Source organism: Narcine bancroftii, chromosome 4 (assembly GCF_036971445.1).
Source record: "Narcine bancroftii isolate sNarBan1 chromosome 4, sNarBan1.hap1, whole genome shotgun sequence".
Taxonomy (NCBI): Eukaryota; Metazoa; Chordata; class Chondrichthyes; order Torpediniformes; family Narcinidae; genus Narcine; species Narcine bancroftii.
Window position 1 is genome coordinate 126716112 of NC_091472.1, and position 25819 is coordinate 126741930.

A 25819-nucleotide genomic window follows, 5' to 3' on the forward strand; every position below is an offset into this window, starting at 1 on the left:
TTAATTCTTTGCCCACTTACCTATTCTGAGGGGAATTGACAGCAAACAATTAACTTAATGGGGAAAAAAACCAGAGCACTCTGCAGACATTCATACAGTCAACAAGCAAATGCAACACAGGAAGCAGCCAAAGTCAGGACTGAATGCAAGTTGCTGGAGCTTCAGTGCAGTGGCACTAACCACTCCACTATGCTACTAGCCTAAACATGCAGGATGCCTTCCTTCCATCCATCTTTTCATCTCTAAATACACTGAAATCATGTAAAATGTTCTTTGACACTGTGTGAAGAAATTGAGTTTCTCTGATAACCTGACCAACATATTCACTTGAGCCAGTATTCATACAGTGCAGATGGATCATTCATTATTAGTGTTGGTGAAGCTTCACTCATATAGTATGGCTAATTTGTTTAACAATAGATGTTGCACACAGTATTTAATTTGGAGACGATTTATTGTGAAAGCAGTGTATAAATGTCAATAATAGTATTTCAATAATTCTGATAATAGAGCTTTAAGTTTAGTGTCATATATGATACAGGGATCTAATTGAAAATATTATTATACTGTAGCCGACTGCTGCAAAGAAGCACACACTCGCAGTGTGGGAGGTTAAGCTCTGACATTTATTGAGGCTGGAAAGGCTCCTTTTATACAGTTGGAGTTCCTGCCGTTTGTTTGATTGGCTGACATCAGCCGCATGATAGCGGGTGGGAACATTCTTGCATGTGAATACCCTTCTTCCCCAGCCTGTTATTGATCTGTTAGCTGGGCAGCTTGGCTAGCACCATTTTAGGGCTGCTGGTCTTGTACTGCTCCAGCTTTTACCCCTGCCATTTCCTTGTCTTGGGAGTCGCTTTAGCGATCTCTGTCCGTGTCTGCTGCCGCGCGATGTGCCGGCCCAATCTCCGCAATTGCGGGCCACCACAACACTGCCTGTTGTACTTAAATATAGATTGAGCTACATGAATAGCATGCAAAACAAAGCTTTTTAATGCTTCTTGGTGCACTAACAATAAAAAATAAATTTAATTCACTTTAAGAAATACTGCAGATACTGGAAATCTGAAGTAAAAATTGCTGGAAACACAGCAAGTCAAGCATCATCTATGGAAAGAATAGCAGTTAATGTTTCTGGTCAAAGACTTCGTCTGAAGTAGGAGAACAGTTACTTTTAAGTTGCAGAGAGGAAGGGGAGTGATGGACGTCAGAATATATCTGACAGGATGAAGTCAGGGTTGCTGTGGTTATAAACAGAGTTATCTGGTTCATTAAGGTCAGTTAAAGGGAGAGAATGCATAGGAAATGTTTAAATGTATGAGACACAGGGCAGTCGGCACTGCTCAGATGGTCAAGTCAGGCTAATGAAGAGAAAAGAACCGAGTTGATTCATTTCACAGCAGCTAGACAACTTCAGAAACCAGAGAGCTCGGATCAATCATTTCTCTTGTGATTTGGGGTCCAAAATAGGGTTTCTATGCACTTGAAAGTAAACACACCACAGTAGAAAGAATAAATAAAATCAGGAAGATAATGGCAATGGGACACACATGCAGGTAAAGGTGAGAAACGGATTGAAGGTGAGTATGAGTAAATGCTGCCTGACCTGCTGAGTGTTGTATACCCATCACCCCACTGACTTTAATTCTAACCATTTTTCCCAGCTGGACGACGTCATACTTCAGCTCCAGTTTGCCGAGCTCCTGGAGCCCCACACCAAGCTGCTGGACAGCCAGCTCAAGCAAGTATGTACCTTTTGAGGAAATAAGCCAACCTCTCTTTAATCTATGGGAGCATGTAAGGAAATAAATGCCTTGATAATAGACAATAGGTGTAGGGGTAGGCCATTTGGCCCTTCAAGCCAGCATTGCCATTCACTCTGATCATGGTTGATCATCCACAATTAGTACCTCTTTCCTGCCTTCTCCCCATATCCTTTGACTCCACTATCTTTGAGCTCTATCTAAATCTTTCTTGAAAGCATCCAGAGAATTGGCCTCCACTGCTTTCTGAGGCAGAGCGTTCCACAGATAGAAAATGTTTTTCCTCAATTTTGTTCTAAATGGCCTACCCCTTATTCTTGAACTGTGACCTCTGGACTCCCTAATATTGGGAAAGTTTCCTGCATCGAGCGTGTCCAATTCCTTAATAATCTTTCAATCAGGCACTCTCTCATCCTTCTAAATTTCATTGTGTACAAGCCCACTCGCTCCAATCTTTCAACATATGACAGTCCTACCATCCTGGGAATTAACCTCATGAACCTATGCTGCACTCCCTCAATAGTAAGAATGTCTTTACTCAAACTTGGAGACCAAAACTGCACACAATACTGCAGGTGTGGTCTCACCAGGGCCCTATACAACTACAGAAGGACCTCTTTGTTATACTTAACTCTCTTTGTTATACTCAACTCTCCTTGTTATGAAGGCCAACATGCCATTAACTTTCTTCACTGCCTGCTGTACCTGCATGCTTACTTTCAGTGACTGAACAAGGACACCAAATCTCATACTTGCCCTTTTCCTAAATTGACACCATTCAGATAGTAATCTTCCTTCCTGTTCTTGCCACCAGTGGATAACCTCATATTTATCCACATTAAACTACATTTGCCATGCATCTGCCCACTCACCCAACCTGTCCAAAAGTCACCCTGCATTCTCATAACATCCTCCTCACATTTCACATAGCCACCCAGCTTTGTGTCATCTGCAAATTTGCTAATGTTCCTTTTAATCTCTTCATCAAAATAATTAATGTATATTATAAAGAGATGTGGTCCTAGCACCAAGCCTTGCGGTACCCCACTAGTCCCTGCCTGTCTTTCTGAAAGGGACCCGTTAATCCCTACTCTTTGTTTCTTTACTGCCAACCAATTTACTATCCATGTCTGTGCTCTAATTTTGCCCACTAATCTCCCATGTGGGACCTTATCAAAGGCTTTCTGAAACTCCAGGTACACTACCATCCACTGCTCTCTCTTGTCCATTTTTACAGTTAAATCCCCGAAAAATTCCAGAAGATTATTCAAGCATGATTTCTCCTTCATAAATCCATGTAGATTTGGACTAATCCTGTTACTGCTATGCAAATGTGTCGCTAATTCATCTTTTATAATTGACTCCAGCATCTTTCCCACCACTGATGTCAGGCAAACTGGTTTATAATTCCGTTTTCACTCTCCCTCCTTTCTTAAAAAGTGGGATAACATTAGCTACCCTCCAATCCGAGTGAACTGATCGAGAACATTGGAAAACGATTACCAATGCAACAACGATTTATAGAGCCATCTCCTGAAGAACCCTGGGATGCAGACCATGAGGCCCTGGGGATTTATCGTCAGTCCCATCAGTCTACCCAACACCATTTTCTGCCTAATGTGAATTTTCTTCAGTTCCTCCCTTTCCCTTGGTCCTCTGTCCACTATTACATCTGGGAGGTTGTCTGAGTCTTCCCCAGTGAAGACAGATCCAAAGTACCTGTTCAACTCATCTGCCATTTCCTTGTTCCGATAATAATTTCACCTGTTTCTGTCTTCAAGGGCCCAACTTTAATCTTGACTTTTTTTTCCTCTTCACACACCTAAAGAAGCTTTTTATCATCCTCCTTTATATTCCTGGCTGGCTTATCTTTGTACCTCATCTTTTCTCCTGTTGCTCTTTGAAAGTTTCCCAATCCTGTGGCATCCTGTTCATCCTTGCTATCTTATACTTCTTCTCTTTTATTTTTATACTGTCCTTGACTTCCCTCATCAGCCACGGTCATCCCTTACTCCCCTTAGAATCTTTCCTCCTCTTTGGACTGAACTGATCCTGCACCTTCTGTATTATTCCCAGAAATACCTGCCATTGTTGTTCCACTATAGTTCCATTCATCTTTGGCCAGCTCCTCCCTCATGGCTCCATAGTCCCCTTTGTTCAACTGTAATATTGGCACTTCTGATTTTCCCTTCTCCCTCTCAAATTGTAGAATCAAACTTATCATATTATGGTCACTATCTCCAAATGGTGCCTCTACCTTGAGTTCCCTTATCAAATCTGGTTCATTACACAACACGAAATCCAGAATTGCCTTCTCCTTGGTAGGATCTACTACAAGCTTTTATAAGAAGCCACCTCAGAGGCACTCCACAAACTCCCTTTCTTGAGGTCCAGTACCATCCTGATTTTCCAAGTCCACCTGCAGATAGAAATGCCCCCAGAACAACTGTAGCATTACTTTTGCAACATCCTAATTTTAACTCTTGATTCAACTTGCACCCAACACCTAATCCAGGCTACTGTTTGGGGGCCTGTAGATAACTCCCATTAGGGTCTTTTTGCCCTTACAATTTCTCAGTTCTATCCATACTGACTTTTTTCTTTTCTTTGGCTTGGCTTCGCGGACGAAGATTTATGGAAGGGTATGTCCACGTCTGCTGCAGGCTTGTTGGTGACTGACAAGTCCGATGTGGGACAGGCAGGCACGGTTGCAGCGGTTGCAAGGGAAAATTGGTTGGTTGGGGTTGGGTGTTGGGCTTTTCCTCCTTTGTCTTTTGTCAGTGAGGTGGGCTCTGCAGTCTTCTTCAAAGGAGGTTGCAGCCCGCCGAACTGTGAGGCACCAAGATGCACAGTTGGAGGTGATATCAGCCCACTGGCGGTGGTCAATGTGGCAGGCACCAAGAGATTTCTTTAAGCAGTCCTTGTACCTCTTCTTTGGTGCACCTCTGTCTCGGTGGCCAGTGGAGAGCTCGCCATATAACACGATCTTGGGAAGGCGATGGTCCTCCATTCTGGAGACGTGACCCACCCAGCACAGTTGGGTCTTCAGCAGCGTGGATTCGATGCTTGCGGACTCTGCCAGCTCGAGTACTTTGATGTTGGTGATGAAGTCATTCCAATAAATGTTGAGGATGGAGCGGAGACAGCGCTGATGGAAGCGCTCTAGAAGCTGTAGGTGATGCCCGTAGAAGACCCATGATTCAGAGCTGAACAGGAGCGTGGGTATGACAATGGCTCTGTACATGCTGATCTATGTGTGTTTCTTCAGGTGATTGTTTTTCCAGACTCTTTTGTGTAGTCTTCCAAAGGGGCTATTTGCCTTGGTGAGTCTGTTGTCTATCTCTTTGTCGATCCTTGCATCAGATGAAATGGTGCAGCCGAGGTAGGTAAACTGGTTGACTGTTTTGAGTTCTGTGTGCCCGATGGAGATGTGGGGGAGGGAGGCTGGTAGTCATGGTGGGGAGCTGGCTGATGGAGGATCTCAGTTTTCTTCAGGCTGACTTCCAGGCCAAACATTTTGGCAGTTTCCGCAAACCAGGACGTCATGCGCTGGAGAGCTGGCTCTGAATGGGCAACTAAAGCAGCATCGTCTGCAAAGAGTAGTTCACGGACAAGTTGCTCTTGTGTCTTGGTGTGAGCTTGCAGGCGCCTCAGATTGAAGAGACTGCCATCCGTGCGGTACCGGATGTAAACAGCGTCTTCATTGTTGAAGTCTTTCATGGCTTGTTTCAGCATCATGCTGAAGAAGATAGTAAAGAGGGTTGGTGCGAGGACGCAGCCTTACTTCACGCCGTTGTCGATGGAGAAGGGTTCGGAGAGCTCATTTCTGTATCTGACCCGACCTTGTTGGTTTTCGTGCAGTTGGATAACCATGTTGAGGAACTTGGGGGGGCATCTGAGGCGCTCTAGTATTTGCCAAAGCCCTTTCCTGCTCACTGTGTCAAAGGCTTTGGTGAGGTCAACAAAGGTGTTGTAGAGTCCTTTGTTTTGTTCTCTGCACTTTTCTTGGAGCTGTCTGAGGGCAAAGACCATGTCAGTAGTTCCTTTGTTTATGCGAAAGCCACACTGTGATTCTGGGAGGACATTTTCGGCAACACTAGGTATTAGTCTATTAAGGAGAATCCTAGTGAAGATTTGACATCCCTTAATTCTATGCTACAAGGGACTGAATTTCATTCCTCACTCACAGCCCCCTCTGCCCACCTGTCTTTTTTTGTTAGGGAGTATATACTTGAATGTACCCAAGAGCAAATTATTGAAGGGAAATGGAAAGAGGCTGGGGTGGAGGCATTTCAGAATGAGCCCTTGGAAATCTTGCAGTCAAAAACATCCCAGAACCTCCTGCTATAATAACAACATACTGATTCTACCCTTTGTAGGTCATCCAGCAAACTATGGTGGAGGATCAGGAAGTCAGCGCGGAAAAACATCAACACAAGAACAGGAGTGGGCCATCCAGCCTTCCGATCCTGCTCTACCTTTGACCAAGATCATGGCTGATCTTCCTCCTCAGAGCCATTTTCCAACACTATTCCTCATACCCTTTCATTCCCTTTTTAATGCTCAGAAAAACATCAATTTGGAATGACTCAACCTCCATATTTGGTGGAGAATTTTTAAAAAACTCATTGCCCTCTTGGGTGAAGAAATTTTTCGTCATCTCTGTCCTATTTAGGTTTTTTATGCTATTGTTGTGCATACAGAAATGCACTGAGAAACTTTATTTTGCAAGCCATTCAAAAGACTGGGAAAGAGTCAACATGCTCCAGTGCCATTTTGCAAATAAAGAATGTCCCTTCAGCTATGTTGCATGGGTTTAGGATCATGTCACCTTCTTTAATCCAACTGCCTGATCTCCATCTTTGTGAGTTTTGAACCTGTGTCCCCTTTCCTAGACTTTTCAGTGAGTAGAAATGCCACTCATGCTAGCCAGTTCATTTTGATAAAATGTTGTCTCATTTTTCAAAACTCTAGAAAATACAGTTAGTCTTCTCAATGCGTTCTCACACAGCAAATCCATCATCCCCTGAATCAGTCCAATAAATCCTTCAAAAGATGACATTCTCTATTAGATAAGGAGGCTAAAACTGCATACATTCTTACCAAGGCCTGATGCAATTCCAATTAGACATCCTTACTTATCTATTCAAATTCTCTCTTGCTCTTCTCCCAACACAGTGACAGGTTCCTTCACTACTTTATGTGCTCCTCAGAGAGACCGAGAGATTGAACAAATATAACGGTGTATATCCAACGTTTTGGGTCTGAGCCCTTATCAAGGTACGAGCAAAAGCAAGCAGGAGTGTGAATAAACTAGTGGAGGGAGGGCCAGTAGGAGGAGTACAGGCCCACAGGCAAAAGGTCATGGGTGGATATGGGAAGGTACAAGAGAAAAAAACAGAAGTGATATGGGGGTTAGGCCTCTGAATGGAACTGGAGTAAAGGAGAGATGAGGAAGAGAGGTCTCTGAATGGAGAGGCAAGGGGGTGCAGAACCTGAATACCAAACTCTTCTTCTGTCGTCTCTGTCTCCCTGCACATTTCTTCCACCATGATTCATCACCCCTCCCCACTGAAGACTCCTTCTCCTGCCTTAAACTTTCTTCCTCCTCTTGGACACCTCGGCCTGGCTATCTACCCGGTCTTGATATTTATACTTCCAACTGCTCTCAGGACATCAAATGTCTCAAATTCACCTCTCCCCTCACTTATTCTCATCTCATCCCCTCAGAACCCATTGCCCTCCACCCTTTCCACACCAATCCAACCTTACCATTAAACCCACAGATAAGGGTTGTGGTGTTTTGTGTTCTATTGCACGGGCCTCTGCCTTGCTGAAGCCAGATGACAGCTCTCCTATCCCATCAACAGGACTCCATCAAAGAACAACAAGCACCATCTCACATACCATTTCTAATCTTATCACCTCTAGTCATCTTCCTCCCATAACCTCCAATGCCATTGTTTCCCATGGCTAGCAATGCCCAGTTCTACCTCCTACCCAAGATCTAGAAACCCAATTGTACTGGTTGACACATGTTTTCACATGCTCCTACCTCACTGAACTGGTATCATTTTACCTCAACTCCATTTTCAACCTCAGTCCAGATCCTCCCTACCTACATCCACAATACCTCACAAGCCTTCTACCAGTTCAACAACTTCCAATCCCTTAAACTCAACCACCTCATCTTTACCACAAACATCCAATCACTATGTAACTCCATCACCCCACACTGAAAGTCTAAAAGCTCTTTATTTCTTTCTCAACAATGGACACACCCATTCCCCCTCCACCACCACCCTCACCCTCCTCTGCCAGGCAAAACTTGTTCTCACCCGTTTGACTCATCCAACTTTCTCCAGGTCAAAATAGTAGCCATGGATACCCACATGCATCCCATTTATGCTTGTAATTGTTTTGGCCTTGTGGAGCATTCCACGCTACAAGCCTATGCAGGCAAGTCTCCGCAACTCTTCCTCTGCTCCCTCATGCACCCATGATAGGCTCATCAACTTTATCCACTTTGCTGCTAACTTTCACTCTAACCTCAAATTCATTTGGTCCATCTCTGGCTACTCTTTTCTCAATCTCTCGGTCTCCATCTTGAGAGACAAACTTTCTACACGAGTTTTCTACAAATCCACAAACTCTCACAATTACCTCTTCACACCTTTTCCCCTGTAAGGATTCTATTCTTTTCTCTTAATTCCTCCATCTCCATTGCATCTGCTCCCAGGATGATGTCTTCCAATCCAGATCATCTGATATGTTCTCCTCCTTCAAAAAAAATTGCTTTCCCTCTACCACCATTAATTCAGCTCTTACCCACAACTCCTCCATAACCTGTAAATCTGCCCTGGTCTCCTCTGCCCCTAGATGCAGCAAGGATATGATTTCCCTTGTTGTCACCTACCACCCCACCATCTCCCACATACAGCATATTATCCTCTGCAGTTTCTGTCACCTACAACATGATCCAACCACCAGACATATCTTCCCTTTGCTGCCTTCTGCAGGGACCGCTCTCTCCATGACTCCCTCATTCACTCATCCCTTCCCACTAATTGCTCCCTTGGTACCCACGCCTGTGACTGTAGGAAGTCCTACACTTGTGTTCACACCTCCTCCCTCATCACCATTCTGTGCCCCGAACAGTCCTTCCAAGTGAAATAACTCTTCACTTATGAACTGTGTGGATCCATCTACTGCATCTGGTGCTCCTGTTGTGGCCTCTACATCAGAGTAACTGGACACAGACTGGGAGATCATTTTCGTTGACCACCTTCATTCTATCCGAAGCAATGTCAGGGATCTCCCTGTGATCAACCATTTAAATTCTGCGCCCCACTCCCACGTTGACATTTGTTGATGGCCACATGCACTGCCAAACCAAGGCCACCCGTAAATTGGAGGAGCAACACCTGACATTCCACTCTCCAAGAAGATTGCATTAACATCGACTTCTCCATTTTCTGTAGGGCCACTCCCTTGTCTCCCTTCTACACAATCCCTCTGTTTCCTTTCCTCCAGCTCTTCACCCCCTGACCTCTCCATTCGTAGAGCTCTTCTCTCCCCCATCACTTCTCAGCATTTTCCTCTTGTGCCCTCCCATTCATATCCACTTGTAACCTCTTGCCCGTGGACCTCCTCCCCCACCATTTTATCCAGGTACCTGCCTGCTTTTTGCTCACACCTTGATGAAGGGCTCAACCCCGAAATGCTGGTTATGTATCTTTAGCTACATAAAAAATGCTGCATAACTTGCTGAGTTTCTCCTGCATTGTTGTGTATTTTGAAGGGAAGGCTTTCCTCCCCATTAATTTGCTGCTCTTCTTGCTGGCATTACTGGAGAAACGTGATCATTGTGGACTCACATTTGTTTTTGTCTCTCCATTTGCAGGTGCCCCTGCAACCTTTCGACCTGGACAAGGAATGATTCCCAGATACTCAGAGCAAAAGCCAAGTAAGCGCAGTTCCATGTCCCATTGCTCTGTTTGTGTATTCTCTTTTTCATCTCACAACATTGGGTTATCAATCAGGCACAAAGAAGTAATTTTTTTTAATTCTCTGCTTTCTGTTTGCAACAGTGGTAGGATCTCCTGCCTTAGCGGATTCCATGCCCAGTCAACCCACCCCATCAATGGGCTCAGCGAAGGAGGAGAGAGGCATCCACCAGCATGGCAAGTTTGCTGCACCCAGCATGGGGTCTGTAGTGCCTGCCTCCCATCAACAGCAACGGAATGACGAAGACGAGGAGGCTTATGATTCAGATGAGCCCAGTGAGTAATACTTGGGAGAAAAACCAATGGGATTCATTAATATTGAGTGAAGGCATCAGGGGTAAATCTGCATAGCCCCCACAGTGTGAGGAAGGAAATGTTGAGCTAGGTGAAGCTAGAAGCTGAAAGTGATTGGCCACACAGGATGGGCAGTGGCACAGTTGGTAGGGACACAATGCCACAGTCACTGGTTCAATCCTGACCTCGGGTCCTATCTGTAAGGACTTTGCCCATTCTTCCTCGACATGCATTAGTTTTGTCTGTGTGTTCCAGTTTCCTCCCACTTCCCAAAGAGGTACTAATTGGTACATTAATTGGCCATTGTAAATTTTTTATAGTGAGTCGATTTCCCATAGTGGGTGGATGAATGGGACTAAATAATAGAATTAAAATAGTTCAAGTATAAATAGATACCAGATGGGCCAAAGCGTCTGTTTCAGTTCTCCATGTTTCTATGTAAGAGAAGGATAAACTTTCACTATCCCTTTATGTATCATCCTTTTGCTGACCATTCCCTGCTTTTAGAATTACATTCCTCCTGTTTCACATAAAGATTGCCAATCCCTACTATGAAACCCCACTCATCCCCAGTCCAGTTCTACAAACACTTCTAGTCTCTTACACAACTCCACTCACCATTGCTCCATAGCTGAATGGTGTGCTTTAAGCTGCTTTGGCCTCAAGCCGTACATTCCCTCCCTAAATCTCTCCACTCTTATTATTTTCCTCTCCTTTATTTCATTATTTCACTCAAACGTTTTCCCCTCCAGTCCCAGTATCTCTCAATGTGAATTGGACTTCTGTGAAGCACCCTGAGCCATCTTTCCTCTCTAAAAGGCGCTATATAAAGATACTATGTGTTTCGGGACATGCTTCGATAGAAGTCCAAATTTACTCCACTTGATAAACAGTACATTCCCCTCGAAATCCAAACCATTTGTGCTATTTTATTTGTGAAATGACAGCTGTTTCATCAGAAGAAAACATGTCAAACATTTATCAGAATGAATTAAGATTTTAAACCAAACTAACAGTGAGCGATAAGAGTGCTGCTTTCATACTAATGTTGGCAATCATTTGTTCAGACGATCTTGGTTGTGTTCACAGCGACACTGGGAGCACTGGAATTCAGTCTGATCTACGACCAGGTCAATAATGCTTTGCACTGCACCATCGTAAAAGCAAAGGTGAGCTAATATGATTTCCTCATTCTGTTAAGATGCCAAGATCAAATGCACAGTTAGGATTCCATAGTTGCCAAAGCAGTCTCCAGTCAATTGTGAAATATCTCCCATCAAGAGAATAGATTTCCCTCAATACATTCTTAATAGCACTGATTTTTTTTTTGCTTACAATTGCAAAATGAGCAAAATAATCTATCTGTGCAAGTCTTTATCATGCCATACAAAGTCCAATCAATAAATGTTTTTAAAATGCTTTTATTGCAGAGATATCTGGAATCCTACAGTGTGACGTAAATACATAGGTACAGAGGATTGGTCATGATATTATATTCAAATGGCAGTTTCAGTGACACAAGATGATAGAGACATTTGAAACAGTAGTCACTTTGGGGATTGAATCATTCAATCCAGACCATTGGCTGGAAAATGTCCTTCCGTGACTGGAGAAAGTGCTGTATGGAATAACTGAATGAATCCATCCCTCGTGAGTGAAACCCGAAAGTCTGCAAATGCTGTGATTGTGGTAATATCTCCATAGGAGACAAAGATATATTGCCGATGTTTCAGGCTTCAGCCCTTCTTCATGGAATAAGTAGAACGAGCAAAAAAAACCAGGAAATCTCAGAATACAGACAATGCTGGCTGGGGAAGGAATCCAGATCAACAAAAGGTGTTAGGAGCTGGGGGAAGGGGACGGGGAAGAAGTGAGTGGGGGTAGGATTTAATGAATGCCAGAGAAGTTGATATACCTTTCGGTTGGAGGGTCCCCATCCAAAAATAAGGTATTGTTCCTCCAATTTACAGGTGGCCTCAATCTGACAGTGCATGAGACCACGGACAGACATGTCAGTAAGAGAATGGGATGGGACGGGGAATTGAAATGGGTGGCCATTGAGAAATCCATACTATTGCGGTATGGTCCTCAACAAAGTGATCCCCTAGTCTGTATCCAGTCTCTCTGATGTAGAGGAGACAGCAGAGGGAGCACCAGATGCAGCAGGTAACCCCTGCATATTCACAAGTGAAATATAGCTTGACTTGGAAGGACTGTTTGGGTCCCCAAATGGTGGTGAGGGAGGAGGTGTGGGTGCAAGTGGAGCATTCCCTACAGTCACAGGGGATTGGTGGGGAGGGATGAGTAGACAAGGGATTCACAGAGGGAGTGGATAGGGAAGGAAATAGGAATATGTGTTTATTGGTGGGATCACATAATAAGTGGAGGAAATGGCAGAGGAGGATGTGATGGATCTGGATGCTGGTGTGGTAGGCGAGGACAAGAAGAATCCTGTCTTAATGCACATGTGGCTGGAAAGGGCCAGGGCAAATGTGTGGTTTATAGAGGAAATGCGGGTGAGTGCTGAGTTGATGGTGGGTAGAAGGAAAGCCACATTGTTTGAAGAAGGAGGACAATCCTGATAATCTGGCATGGACGTCCTCATCTTGGCTGCAGATGCAATGGAGATGGAGGAATTGAGAGAAAAGAATAGAATCTTTACAGGGAACAGGATGTGAAGAGGCATAGTTGAGGGAGTTGGTGGTTTATAGAAGATGTCTATCAAAAGTGTGTCTCCTGAGATCGAGACAGAGAGATCGAGGAAAGGGAGAGTGTTGCTCGAGATGGACTAAGTGGACTTGAATTCAGGGTGGAAGTTAGCAGCAAAGCAAATGAAGTCAACGAGCTCATCAAGGATGCATAAGGCAGGACCAAAGTATTCATCATTATACCGGAGGAATAATTGGGGGGTCTTGCCTGTGTAGGCTTGTAGCATGGATTGTTCCACGTAGCCAACAAAAAGATAGGCATAGCTGGGGCCCATGCAGGTACCCATGGCTACCCTTTTGAGGATGAAGTATAGGAGAGTGGGAGTGAGGTATGGAGTTGTGGTAGCGAGGTACCTGTGCGTCGAGTTGAGGGTAGACCAGACCATCATCCTACCCTCAAAACTGGTGTACCAAAGTCTAATTGTTATTCTTGTTATTATGAAGTCAAAGCATATATCCTTCTTCCTTCTTCAGGTGGTAATCCCCACCCCCAACCCCCCCACAAATTATTTGCTTGTTGTAATTTTGTGAGTTTCAGCTGATGTACTAATTGGACATTTATGACTCCTGTCCTCCAGGGGCTAAAGCCCATGGACTCTAATGGCTTGGCTGATCCATATGTGAAAGTTCATCTCCTGCCTGGAGCCAGCAAGGTAAGAAGTCAGTGATAGATGGTGAGCTCAACGTTGATGGCATCCACTGTTCCCAGTGCAAAATTCTGACCTGTCTACTCTCTGACCATTGTGATAAAAAGAAAGTTCCTCAATTATCTAGAAAGATGTCACATTGACTCTGCTTTTCAAAGCCTCTAACTGATAGTCTAACTTTATCTGGGACTGTGCTGCCTTTTTTTTTGGTGTGTTCGAGCTGTCGGTGACAGTGAGGTGACCAGACAATAGTTGGTTTTCATTGTCATATCAAGAGCAGTAAAAACCCCTGTTATCCGGAATTCAAGCAACCAGCCAAAAAAAATCACGGAAATAAATAGGTAAAAAATACAGAAGTTTAACATTGGCGAGCCTCACCGTTAGTTCAACAATCACGCAATCACAAGCAACCGGAAAATTCATTTATCCGGTACCTACCAATCCCCATAGGTGCCGGATACCAGGGATTTTACTGTATTACAGAGCAGGAACGTGCTGAGATAGAACAAGACTTTATCTGATCGTGGTTCAGAAGCCAGACTTAAAACTTCCACACAGTCAAAATCTATCTCATGAAATTCCTCTTACTCTCTAGAGTTTTTGGAGGAGGCGCTTTAACTTGGAAAAGACCCACCCTGGATGATGAGCATTTTCCTGGCATCATGTAGAAGGCAATGCCCTGCCTGGACCTAAATGTAGCTCACATTGATGATGAAACATTGGCACCATTTAACTATTCAAGTTCAAGTTTATGGTTACATTTTACCAAGTATGAAGGGAAGGGCTCTTTCTTTCAGAAGCAGTCTAACAAATTAACTTTAACATGCATACATCTGCACTAAGTAGAAAGGCTACAAAGTTACTCAGTGCAGTGCTACAGTGAAAGGATCAATTACTACATTACAAACACAGCATGATATCACTGTTGTGAGGTTTATTCAGGATCCTGATGGCTGGGGGGAAGAAACTGTCTTTAACTGGTGCATGATTTTACACTCTTAAACCTCCTTCCCAATGGAAGGAAGAAGAGAGTGTGCCCAGCGTGGTATGGGTCCTTAGATCTGTTCGCTCCTTTTTCTGAGAGATTGCGAGTTGCGGATGGAGTTGAGGGAAGGAAAGTCTGTGTGATGTTCTGAGCTGATGCATCCAGTTATGATGCTTTCAATGGTACACCTGTAGAGGTTGTTAAGGGACGTGGGTGGCATGCCTAACTTAAACATTCTAAGGAAGTAGAGGTGTGGGTGCGCTTTCTTGACCATCATGTCAACGTAGTTAGTCTAGATCAGGTCACCGGAAATGTTTACTCCCCAAAACTTGAAACTATCTTCTGAAGTAGAATTACATTTTCAATAAGAAATTGATTTATTTATTGTAGATGTATTTTCTGACACAATCTTAGGATTACAGTGGTTTTAATGAGTCAGTTAATCTCATTGGATCAGCTACATGAGAATGCATTGGTCCAAAATCTGCAAGTGAGAAAGGCCAATAAACCATTGACTCGAGGAAAGATGGAAGGCAACTGCACCAAGAAATATATTTTACACGGAGTTTTCTGACTCTGCTTCTTGAGTCATTTGGAATGATAAAATGAGGAGCTGAATTAGTTGATATACAATTCTGTTTTGTTTCAAACCCACAGTCAAACAAGCTGCGCACAAAAACTCTGCGCAACACCCGAAACCCAGTGTGGAGCGAACGGCTAACATACCATGGAATTACTGAGGATGATATGCAGAGGAAAACTCTCAGGTGAGAAAAGTGGGTATAGCCCCCACACATAAGAAAGAGCTGCTCCATCAATCACCTGCTCCAAACTAAAATCCCTGACTTTCACCTAACTGAAGAATATAGGCCATTCTGCTCTTCCTAACTGCTTCACAATTTAATTAAATCATGGCTAGTCTCATTGCCATTTCTGTGTACCAGCCACATATCTTTGAAGTTTCTAAAATTTAAAAATCTAAAGAAGCTCCAGTTAACAAAAAAAAACTTTCAGCCAACTCAGAAACCTCTCGTTACCTTTAAGAGAATCAGTTTTCCAGGTTTTGTTTAAGGCTGCCATATCTCACAGATATTCAATGACCTCTCAAATAGGAACACGCCTATGAATGCTCCACTTGTTTACTTTATCAGAGTTCATCCAGTTGACTGGAGTTGACTATTACAACGATTATTGACATAATATCCAATTTCCTGGTGTTGCAAGGGAGCAAAGCTCAAGCTGTAGCTGTGTAGAAAATGTTAAAATTAACAAGCAGCCAAGCAGCTACTTGAATTAATGATAATGTAAACTAATGCACACCCACCCACCTCTGACACTGAGGGTTAGATATTAAGCCCCATTTCAGTGAGACTAGCATAAAAGCCTAAGCTATCATTCAAGTTTAGAACTGGAGGAGTCAAGGTTGCAAGCATTGACAAGAAAACATGAAACCTCAGCCTGACTGCAATTCAAGGCAACTTTTTTTTAAAACAAAAAGATCAAATGGTAGGAATATTATTCCTGCTGGTCTTGGTCAATACCCCTCAACTAACATCACTAAAGCAGGTAATATAGTCATTATTGCGTTGTTATTTATGGGGAGATTTCATAAAAAATTGGCTGCCACAGTCCTCACGTTGCCATGAATATCATACCTAAAAAAAAAATTAATTGCTTAGAAAGTACCTTTGCAGGTTCTGAAAAGGAAATGAAAGTTAGGCAGTAATCACAACTTATTTTTAATCTGTCCAAGATGTAATTACATTATTATGATTTTGGAACTGTTTTCAACTGCAATAAAGTTTAAATTTAATTTCAGACATCCAGCACGGAAACAAGCCATATTGGCCCATAAGCCCTTGCTGCCCAATTTACACCCAATTAACCTACAACCTCCAGTACATTTTGAACCGTGGGAGGAAACTGGAGCCCCCAGGGAAAACCCACACAGACACGAGGAGAACATTCCAACTCCTTGCAGACAACGCAGGATTTGAACCCTGATCACTGAACACTGTTACAGCATTGTGCTAATCTCTACGCCAACCGTGCCACCCCTAGTGTAGTACGTAACCTGGTTAACCTGGTATTATACTGCTGACATATTCTTCATTCAATTGATTTTAAATGACACTCCAAGTATCCTAATGCCCATCAGAAAACATGTAAGTGTGGTTAAATACTTTAAATCATTGGAACTTAAGACACATTGGGAGATAAATATTGCGCAGGGCTCTGGGAATAATTTCTGCACCCATGGGATCATTCATTTTAAAGTGAAAGGGTAGACGGGGTTCCACGTTAGCAATTTATCCAAGACGTAGCTTTTCTAGCAATGCAGCTTGAACTGGAGTGTCAGCCAAGACTTGTAATTCTTGTCTCTGGAGCAAGACTGATGCAGCAATCCTCTGATACAGAATGAGCATTGCCAGTAAGAAGCCTATAGAAACCCATCTTGTGCAACACCTGAAAGAGAGCTTGCTGTGGTGAATAGAGTCCCAGCTACTCCAAGGTGGAGTATCCGGCACCTTTGGGGATTGGTAGATGACATAGATTTATTTTCTGGTTGCTTTAGACTTATTCCTACAAATGCCTAACTAATATACCTGCATTAAGAATAAACAGTTTAAAAGACAAAAATACTATACTGTACCTACACTGAACAAACTTCACTTGCATGAATATATAAAACTTAAAGCATTTCACCCCAACAGAGAGCAGCATCAACCAGCTCTTCATCCTGGGTGATGCCATTGCTGTTTCACACAACTTTATTCAAACACGTGATACAAGCAAAGCACAACCAAGGCACTCCGCTGGCTAAATATTTGCTCCCATCTTCACCAAAGGTTTATGTGTTACTTCAGAGAACATTTACTTATGCTGTACAATTTTAAACTTGCATATTTTATTCTTTAATTTTTTTGTTTATCTTCTTCAATTTTTTTTTTGCCATTTGTTTGATGCTGCTGTTTGCTTGAATGCCAGATACCAGATGTTTTACTGTATTTGGTTGGGTATAATGTCATTTTACTATAAAAAATGTCAGCCCACAGTGTTTCTGATCTTCATTGCTCAATCCTCTTATCCTCTCATCCATTATCCTTAAATATCAATCCATTTTTTTGTGTTTCTATCTTGTTTTATTGTTCTGCAAGTTTCTATCTGTAATTTTTGTGTTGGCCTGCATTGAATTGTTTTCAATCATTATGTGTTTCGTTTATCCTGGCTTTCTCTAGACCACCTCTCATAAAGTCATCCTCCACTTTGCACATGAATATTTACAGTGCTCTCTATAATGTTTTGGACAAAGACATTTTTTTTTCCTTTATTTGATCCTGCGCACCACAGTTTTAAATTTATAATCAAACAATTCACATTTAATTAAAGTGCCTATTCCAGATGTTATTCAATGTTATTTGTATAGAGTTTGGTTTGACCGTGTAGAAATTACACCACATTTTATACCTAGTCCCCTCATTTCAGGGCCCCATAATATTTAGGACATTTGGCTTCAAGGTGTTTGTGATTACTCAGGTGTGTTCATTGCTTCATTGGCACAGGTGTAAGAGAACAAGGCTTGCTTCTAAGTTTTTGATCACCTTTGGAGTCTGTAGTTGACATTTTTGACCAAAGTTGTGCCGATGAAAGTCAAAAGAAGCCATTATGAGTCTGAAAAACAAAAATAAAATAGCGAGAGGCATTGCCCAAGCCTTAGGATGACCAAAATCAACTGTTTGGAGCATCATTAAGAAGAAAGAACATACTGGTGAGCTTAGTAATCATAAAGGGACTGGTATTCCAAGGAAGACTGAAAAATTCTCATCATAATAAAAAAAACAGAACGTATGTCCAACAGATCAGAAACACTCTTCAAGAGGCAGGTGTGGCTATGTCAATGACTTCTGTCTGCAGGAAGCCATGAAGAGAAATAGGCTACATGCAAGATGCAAACCACTAGTTAGCCACAAAATGGAGGGCCAGATTACAGTTTGCCAAGAAGTATTTAAAAGAGCCTGCAGAATTCTGGATAAATGTCTTGTGGTCAGATGAGACCAAAATTAACCTGATTCAGATTGATGGCAAGAGCAAAGTGTGAAGGCGTAAAGGAACTGCCCAAGCTCCAAAGCATATCCCCTTTGCCATGGTTTGCATCTTGCAATGTGGACTCTACATTTCTGTTCATTAAGTCTCTGCGAACAGTAGTAATTGTTACATCCACACCTGCCTCCTGAAGAGTGGTTCTGATTTGTTGAACATACCTTGGGAGATTTTTCTTCATTATGATGAGAATTCTTCTGACATCAGCAGTGAAGTTCTTCCTTGGAATACCAGCCATTTTGAGCTCACCTGTACACTCTTCCTTCTTAATGATGTCCCAAACTGTTGCTTTTGGTAATCCTAAAGTTTGGGCAATGTCTCTTACTGTTTTATTTTTCTCTTTCATTGGCACAACTCTGGTCCTTGTGTTTACAGACTGCAAAGATTATCAAAAGCTAAAAAGCAAGCCTCGGTCTCTTATACCAGCACCAATGAAGCAATTAAAAATACCTGAGTAATCCAAAAACCTGTGAAGCCAAATGTCCCAAACATTATGGTGCCCTGAAATGAGGGGACTATGTTTAAAAAGTGCTCTAATTTCTACATGGTCAAACCAAAATGTATGCAAATAATTTAGAATAAAATCTAGAACGTGCACTTAAATTACATGTGAATTGTTCAATTACAAATTTAAAACTGGAGTTCAGGGAAATAAAGGAAAAATGTGTCTTCATCCCAAACATTATGGAGGGCACTGTACATTTTGCTTTGAAATATTTGAAATTCACTCCAATTTTTTTCTGATTTTTCTTTACAAATTGAAGGCATGTTAGTCACTGAATGAATATTAGTTCTTTCTGAGAATGGTGATATCATTGCTGTATTTTTATTTACATCAGATCCCATTCACCCTCTTCCCTGCATTCACTGAACTGCATAGATTCCAGTCCAGCTGTGTTTGAATGTTAAAATTCTCAACCTCCTTTACAGGTCTGTCTGTGATCTCATGCTATCCAGCATTCCAACCCTCTGATGTCTTTGCGTTCTTCTGAACCCCTGAATTTAACTTTTCCATCAACGACACCTGTTCCTTCCCAATGCTCCAAAAATCCTTCCCCAAACTTTGCTTCCTCCCTGTGCCCTTTTCTTTTTTAAAAGCTATCCCTTTAAACAAACACTTGGTCAAGTGTACCAGTATAACCTGGTGTCATATTTTGTTTGATATTGCTGATGCAAAACATCTTGGAACACTTTTCCACACTGAAAACAGTACACATCTTCAAAATATGTTCTTTTGAAATACAGGATCTCTGTCCTGGATGAAGACAAATTTGGTCACAATGAATTTATTGGAGAGACTAGGGTTTCTCTAAAAAAGCTCAAACCTAACCAATTAAAGAACTTCAACATCTGTCTGGAGAGAGTGGTACCGGTAAGGATCTTGTGATTATTCTTTTGGGACCTGGATACTCAGGGATGCTCCAAACATTCAATTCAAGAACCATGGCTGCAATCCCATCAGCTTTAGGCATCCTCAATGCTTTATCTAGTGGGCACAAATCTCCAAGAATGCTCTAAATGTGGCATAACTAAAAATTGAATTGATGCAGTAAGTAACGTAGCAGAGCAATACTACTAGAGGAAGTCCAAGAAATTTCAGGGCAGGAGGGGAATTCCCATTCTACAGTTGCTTGATATTGGAGAAAGGATGAGACAACCTGATATATAGATAGTGGCAAGTTCCTAAGGTAGCATGTGAGGAGTAACAAAGGATGAGAGGTGAATTAATAGAAGTTCATAAGGTTATCAGGGGCTTAGCCAGCACCTTTTTCACAAGGCAACATTAGCAAATATCAGAGGACATCTGTTTAAGGTGAATGGAGAAAGGTTTGGGGGTAATGTCAGTGGTAAGTTTTCTTTACACAGTGTGTGCCAGGATTGCATTGTCAGGGTGGTGGTGGAGGCTGGTGCATAGGGATATTGTAAGCCAATTAGAAGGTTATGGATGTGAGGTAGGGGAAAAAATAAATTAGATTGTTGTGGTGTAGATTTACATAGGTTGGCACAACATTGTGGGCTGAAGTGGCTCTGTACTGTTGCTTGATGTTCTATGCTCTCTAAATACATCTTAAATTTGAACTGATCCACTTGATGCACCTTGCCTGCCCCTGAACATGTTGTGAATATTTCCATAGATAAAGCGAGGTTCTACGACTGGATCCACACGAGGAATGTCTCTCTATGAGGAAGAGGTAAATCTGGCTTCATTGCTTTTCTCTATTAAGCTTTGTTCATCCATGTCAAGATGGGTAAAGGTGAGGTTTGTCATCCCCCTCCCATTGACTACCAAATGTGCCTTACTGAACTGACACAACATTTAGTTCCTCAAGCACCTTTCCCTGAATATTATTTGTGAGATAGATTCCCATATACAGCACCCTCCATCATGGTTGGAACAAAGACCCTTTATTTGGCCCTGTGTTTGCCCCACAGTTTTAAATGTGTAATCAAACAATTTGCGTGACTAAAGTGCACACTCCAGATTTTATTCAAGGTGATTTGTTTACATTTTGGTTTGACCAGCACTTTTTCTACATAGTTCCTGCTTTTCAGGGTGCCATGATGTCTAGGACATTTGGCTTCACAGGTGGTTGTGATTACTCAGTTATATTCAATTGGTGCAGGTATAAGAGAGCTAGGCCTGTTTCTAAGCTTTTGATCACCCTTGGGGTCTGAAGTTGCCATTTTTCAGCATGAGGATCAGACTTGTGCCAATGAACATCAAATAAGCCATTATGAGACTGAAAAACAAGAATAAAACAATAAGAGACATCACCTAAGCCTTAGGATTACCAAAGTCAACTGTTGGGAAAATCATTAAAAGAAAAGAGCGTGCTGGTGAGCTCAGTCATAATCATAAAGGAGCTGATGTTCCAAGGAAGACCTCCACTGTTGATAACAGAACAGATCTCATCATAATGACAGATCAGAAACACTTTTCAGGAGGCAGGTATGGATGTATCAATGACTACTGTCTGCAGAAATACAGAGGCTACACTGCAAGATGGAAACCACTAGTTAGCCACAGAAACAGGATGGCCAGATTACAGTTTGCCAAGAAGTATTTAAAAGAATCTGGAGAATTCTGGAAAAAGGTCATGTGGACAGATGACCAAGATTTACCTGGTTCAGAGTGAAGGCAAGAGCGAAGTGTGGAGGCGTAAAGGAACCACCCAATATTTAAAGCGTACCACTTCATCTGTGAAACATGGTGGTGGGGGTGTTATGGCCTGGGCATGTATGGCTACCAAAGGTACTGGCACACACTTCTATGAGGTCTTATCTGTTCAAGATGAGCAAATGCCTCCAAGCTCAGTTGTCAGTGCTTCATCCTGTAGCAAGACAAGTTATCCTAAACATACTGCTAAAGCAGCAAAGGAGTTTGTCAAAGTTAAAAACTGGAAAATTCTTGAATGTCCACCCCGATCTAAATCCAACTGAGCATGCCTTCCATATGATGAAGAAGAAACTTAAGGGGACAAGCCCCTGAAACAAGCAGGAGCTGACAATGGCTGCAGTAGAGGCCTGGCAGAGCATCACCAGAGAATGTGCTCACCACCTGGTGACATCTATGAATCACAAACTTCAAGCATGCAGGGGATCGGCAACAAAGTACTAAACATGGCTACCTTAATATACTGTGTAAGTTGAGTTGTGAACCCAAAAAAAATCTCGAAAAGGGTGGTCATCTTGTATGCCGGATATACTTTTGAGACCTCAAATTCACCAAAAGAAATCCAGATTGACCTCAATTCGGCATACAAGTCGATGCCACTGCCGGTGTCACCGCTCCCCGGGACCCTGAGGTCGCCGTCGCCGCTGCTGTCTGGTAGGCCGTGGTTTCTTTTTTTTTACTTAATTTACAGCTTTGTTACTTGTGATTGGGGTGTTTTTAAAAAAAAAATTGGATTGCTCCTGGGAGGCCCGGACAGCCCGAAAAATGGGGGCCAACTTACACACCAGATATATCATAAAACCATTAAAATGAGGCTAAAAAAGGGGGGTCACCCTATCTGCCAGTCGACTTACACAGTACATACCATTGCTATATCCCGAATGTTATGGTATCCTAAAATGAGGGGACTATGACTGAAAAGTGCTGTAATTTCTTTATGGTCAAACCAAAATGTTCAAATGTAAAATCTGGAATGTGCACTTTAATCACATGTGAATTGTTTGATTACATATTCAAAACTGTGGAGCACAAGACCAAATAAAGGAAAAAGTGTGTCACTATCCCAAACATTGAGGAGGGCACTGCAGTTTTCCTTGTTCTTTTCCTCTGATACAGTTTTCCATTGTAGTTCTCTTGGTACATTTCTTCAACACAGAATTTGTGAGGAATTCCCACTTCATTTCCTGTGGTGTACCTTTACAGCATCTGTGGTAGTTTCTCAGTATACTATAGTATTCAACTAACTCTTCTAACACAGCTTACAGAGTAAGTGCACTCTCTCTGATTAGGAACCTTACTCTTCAATATTGTCTACAAACTGAAGTGCCTTTGGAAAAAAGAATTGAGAAGTTAAACCAGGATGAGATGTATAGAGTGAATGGCAGAGCTCTGGAGAGTGTAATCAAATAGTGTGATCCTGGAGTACAAGTACATACTTCCCTGTGTATAGGAGGTAGGACAGTTATACAACTCGTTAGTTAGGTCACACTTGGAGTATCATGTGCAGTTCTAGTCGACATGGAAGAGAAAGGATGTGATTAAGCAAGAGATGGTGCAGAAAAGATCTATAGGAATGTTGCAGGACTGCCGAGCTGGAGTTATAAAGGGAGTCTGGACAGGTTTGGTCTGGAGCGAAGGAGGCTGAGAAGTGAGGTTATAGTGATTTATGAAAGTCTGAGGGGTGAAGAATGGGTAAATAGTCACGTCTTTTTCCCAGGATAGGAAAGTCTAAACCTGGAGAGCATAGGTGAGAGCAGAAAAATCGAAAGTGAGGCTGAGTGGCAAGATTTTCAAACAGAGGACAGTGGATGTACAGAACGAGGACAACAGAATTACAACTTTGAAAAGACATGGATATGAAAAGTTTAGAGGGTTACAGGTCAAATGCAAGTCAACAGGATTAACGTATATTGATTGGCAAGGGGGAGTTGAGCCAAAGAGTCTGTTTCTGTTCCATTTAATTCCATGTGAATCTTAAATGCTTAGCTTTTTTTATTATTTATAGTTGGTCTGGGAGCAATTGACTAGTTGTTGAATATACAGTAAATAACTGGAGTAGCATGACATTCTGATGGCAACCCACACTGAAACATTCTCTGCCTTTCTCCTGCAGGCTGAACATAGTAGTGAAATCGAAGAGCGGGGACGAATCCTCATCTCCCTCCTGTACAACAGTCAACAAGGAGGCTTGATCGTGGGAATTGTACGTTGCGTTCATTTGGCTGCCATGGATGCTAATGGCTACTCTGACCCCTTTGTCAAAATGTATGTAAATCTGTAGGTGATCCAGTTTGTTGAATCTTTACTCATGCTTTGTTTCTGATGTCTGTTTTTTTTCATGTTCTGACAAATCAAATGCAGGATCAGCATTAGTTTCCTTGTTTTTGCTGCAGTTATTTCAATGTTTTTCCTTTTTGTCCTCTATGCTTCACCCTTTGCTTGAGTAAATTCTGTAAACAACATCCATTCTCCAGGTACAATTTGATCTTAGTGATTTGCATCTTTGATCTCTTCATTTTGCACCCTCCTGTTGTTTCCGGTCCCTCACTCAGAGAGCTGGTTCCGGTCCTTCACTCAGAAAGCTGGTTCCAGTCCCTCACTCAGAGAGCTGGTTCCATTCTCCCACTCAGAGAGCTGGTTCCGTTCCCCCACTCAAAGGGCTAGTTCCGGTCCCTCACTCAGAGCTAGTTTTGTTACTTTTTTCCTCAAATCACTGGTTTTGTTTCCCTTCTCAAAGTGCTGGTTTTGCTCCCACAGACAATTGTATCCCAGCTCTTTTTATAGAAGCCTATACTATTCAGTTTGCCAGATTTTGTTTCCTGGCTTGGCTCATGGATTCTCTGTTGATTATTGTTCATTTGCCAAACCCTTCTGTTCTCTATCAGTGTCATGCTTTTAGGTGAAAATTGATGACTGGCTAGTGAAAAAGACAGATGAGGGCAGAATATTCATCACTCTCATTACCTCAGATGGTTCATTTGACTTGCTCAGTGGAATTGTCAGCATGGATCAGCATTGCAGCTTCCTGTGTTTATCACCCATTACCTCTCTAATGGATCGCACATCAATCTATCTGCAGGAATACTGAAGCTGCTGACACAGTGTATAGTCACTTGTAGTTGTTCAATGATAGAATCATTTGTCAGAGCAACATCAAGAGATGTAGCACAGAAACTGGCCCATCAGGTCACCGAATCTAGGCTAAACATCAGTCACTCATTTACACTATCTCCATTTCAGTTCTCCTTGAAATGATTGGTTGAAATATATTTTCATTACATCCATTTTGGACAATAAACCCAGGGAAACAAGGTGAAGGTCTCATGGGCTGGTCAGAATAATGCCCCACTCTGAGGATTGAATGGGTTGGTTGCTGCAAGAATTACAATGTCCCATACATCTATTAATCCTCAGGAAAAGGATCTTAAAATTGAGGTTTTAATCTCTTGTTACACATTGCCAAAAGCTGGAAAAAAAATGGCTGAATACCCTCTTTCCACTCCATTTCCCTCCAACCCCCATTGCAGATTCTCAGACATGGACAGATTCTTACCTTGAACCCAGTCCGAAACGGTTTACATCCAGTGCGGAGAACAATGCTTTGTTCTCTTGATCACTCCATAATCTGTAACCCAGGATCAAAGATGACAGTAATGAATGAAACACAATAGTCTGCATACGCTGTGATTGTAGTAAAAACACCAAAATCCTGGAGGAACTCACCTGGTCTTTTCAGCATCCATAGGAGACAAAGATCTGACTGATGTCTATTCCTGACAGATGCCAATCAGATGGGGGCAGTCTTTTGCACTTGTTTCATTGCTGGGTTGATAGCCTGGTTTTTTATCACAATTGTCATCAAACAATTAGCAATTATAATTTACCACTATCTTAATAAAAGATTGTCTCCAATAGATCCTGAAAAGGCCAGCTGAGTTCCTCCAGCATTTCAGTGTGTTGACTTCAAAGATGACAGTAACCTCAATATGCCCTCAGAGATTAATTGTGAGTCAAGGTTCTTATTGCCATGACACCAATGAGAAACGAGCACCTTTGTCCACTCTCAGTAAAAATCAGAGATTAAAATCACGTTTGGGCAGCACAGTGTAGTGCAGTTAATTGAGCTTCCTCCCCACATCT

General features: G+C 42.3%; 1 protein-coding gene across 1 annotated transcript in view; it reads left to right on the top strand.

The window, feature by feature from the left end:
- LOC138759952 (rabphilin-3A-like) overlaps positions 1–25819 on the top strand; it is a 156356-nt gene that overhangs the window by 114069 nt on the left and 16468 nt on the right. Inside the window, exons 8-16 of the mRNA XM_069930426.1 lie at positions 1665–1745; positions 9667–9729; positions 9854–10045; positions 11153–11232; positions 13350–13424; positions 15061–15170; positions 19750–19876; positions 20640–20696; positions 23793–23944. Of these exons, the coding sequence (XP_069786527.1) occupies positions 1665–1745; positions 9667–9729; positions 9854–10045; positions 11153–11232; positions 13350–13424; positions 15061–15170; positions 19750–19876; positions 20640–20696; positions 23793–23944 (937 nt within the window). The remainder of the gene's footprint in view (positions 1–1664; positions 1746–9666; positions 9730–9853; positions 10046–11152; positions 11233–13349; positions 13425–15060; positions 15171–19749; positions 19877–20639; positions 20697–23792; positions 23945–25819) is intronic.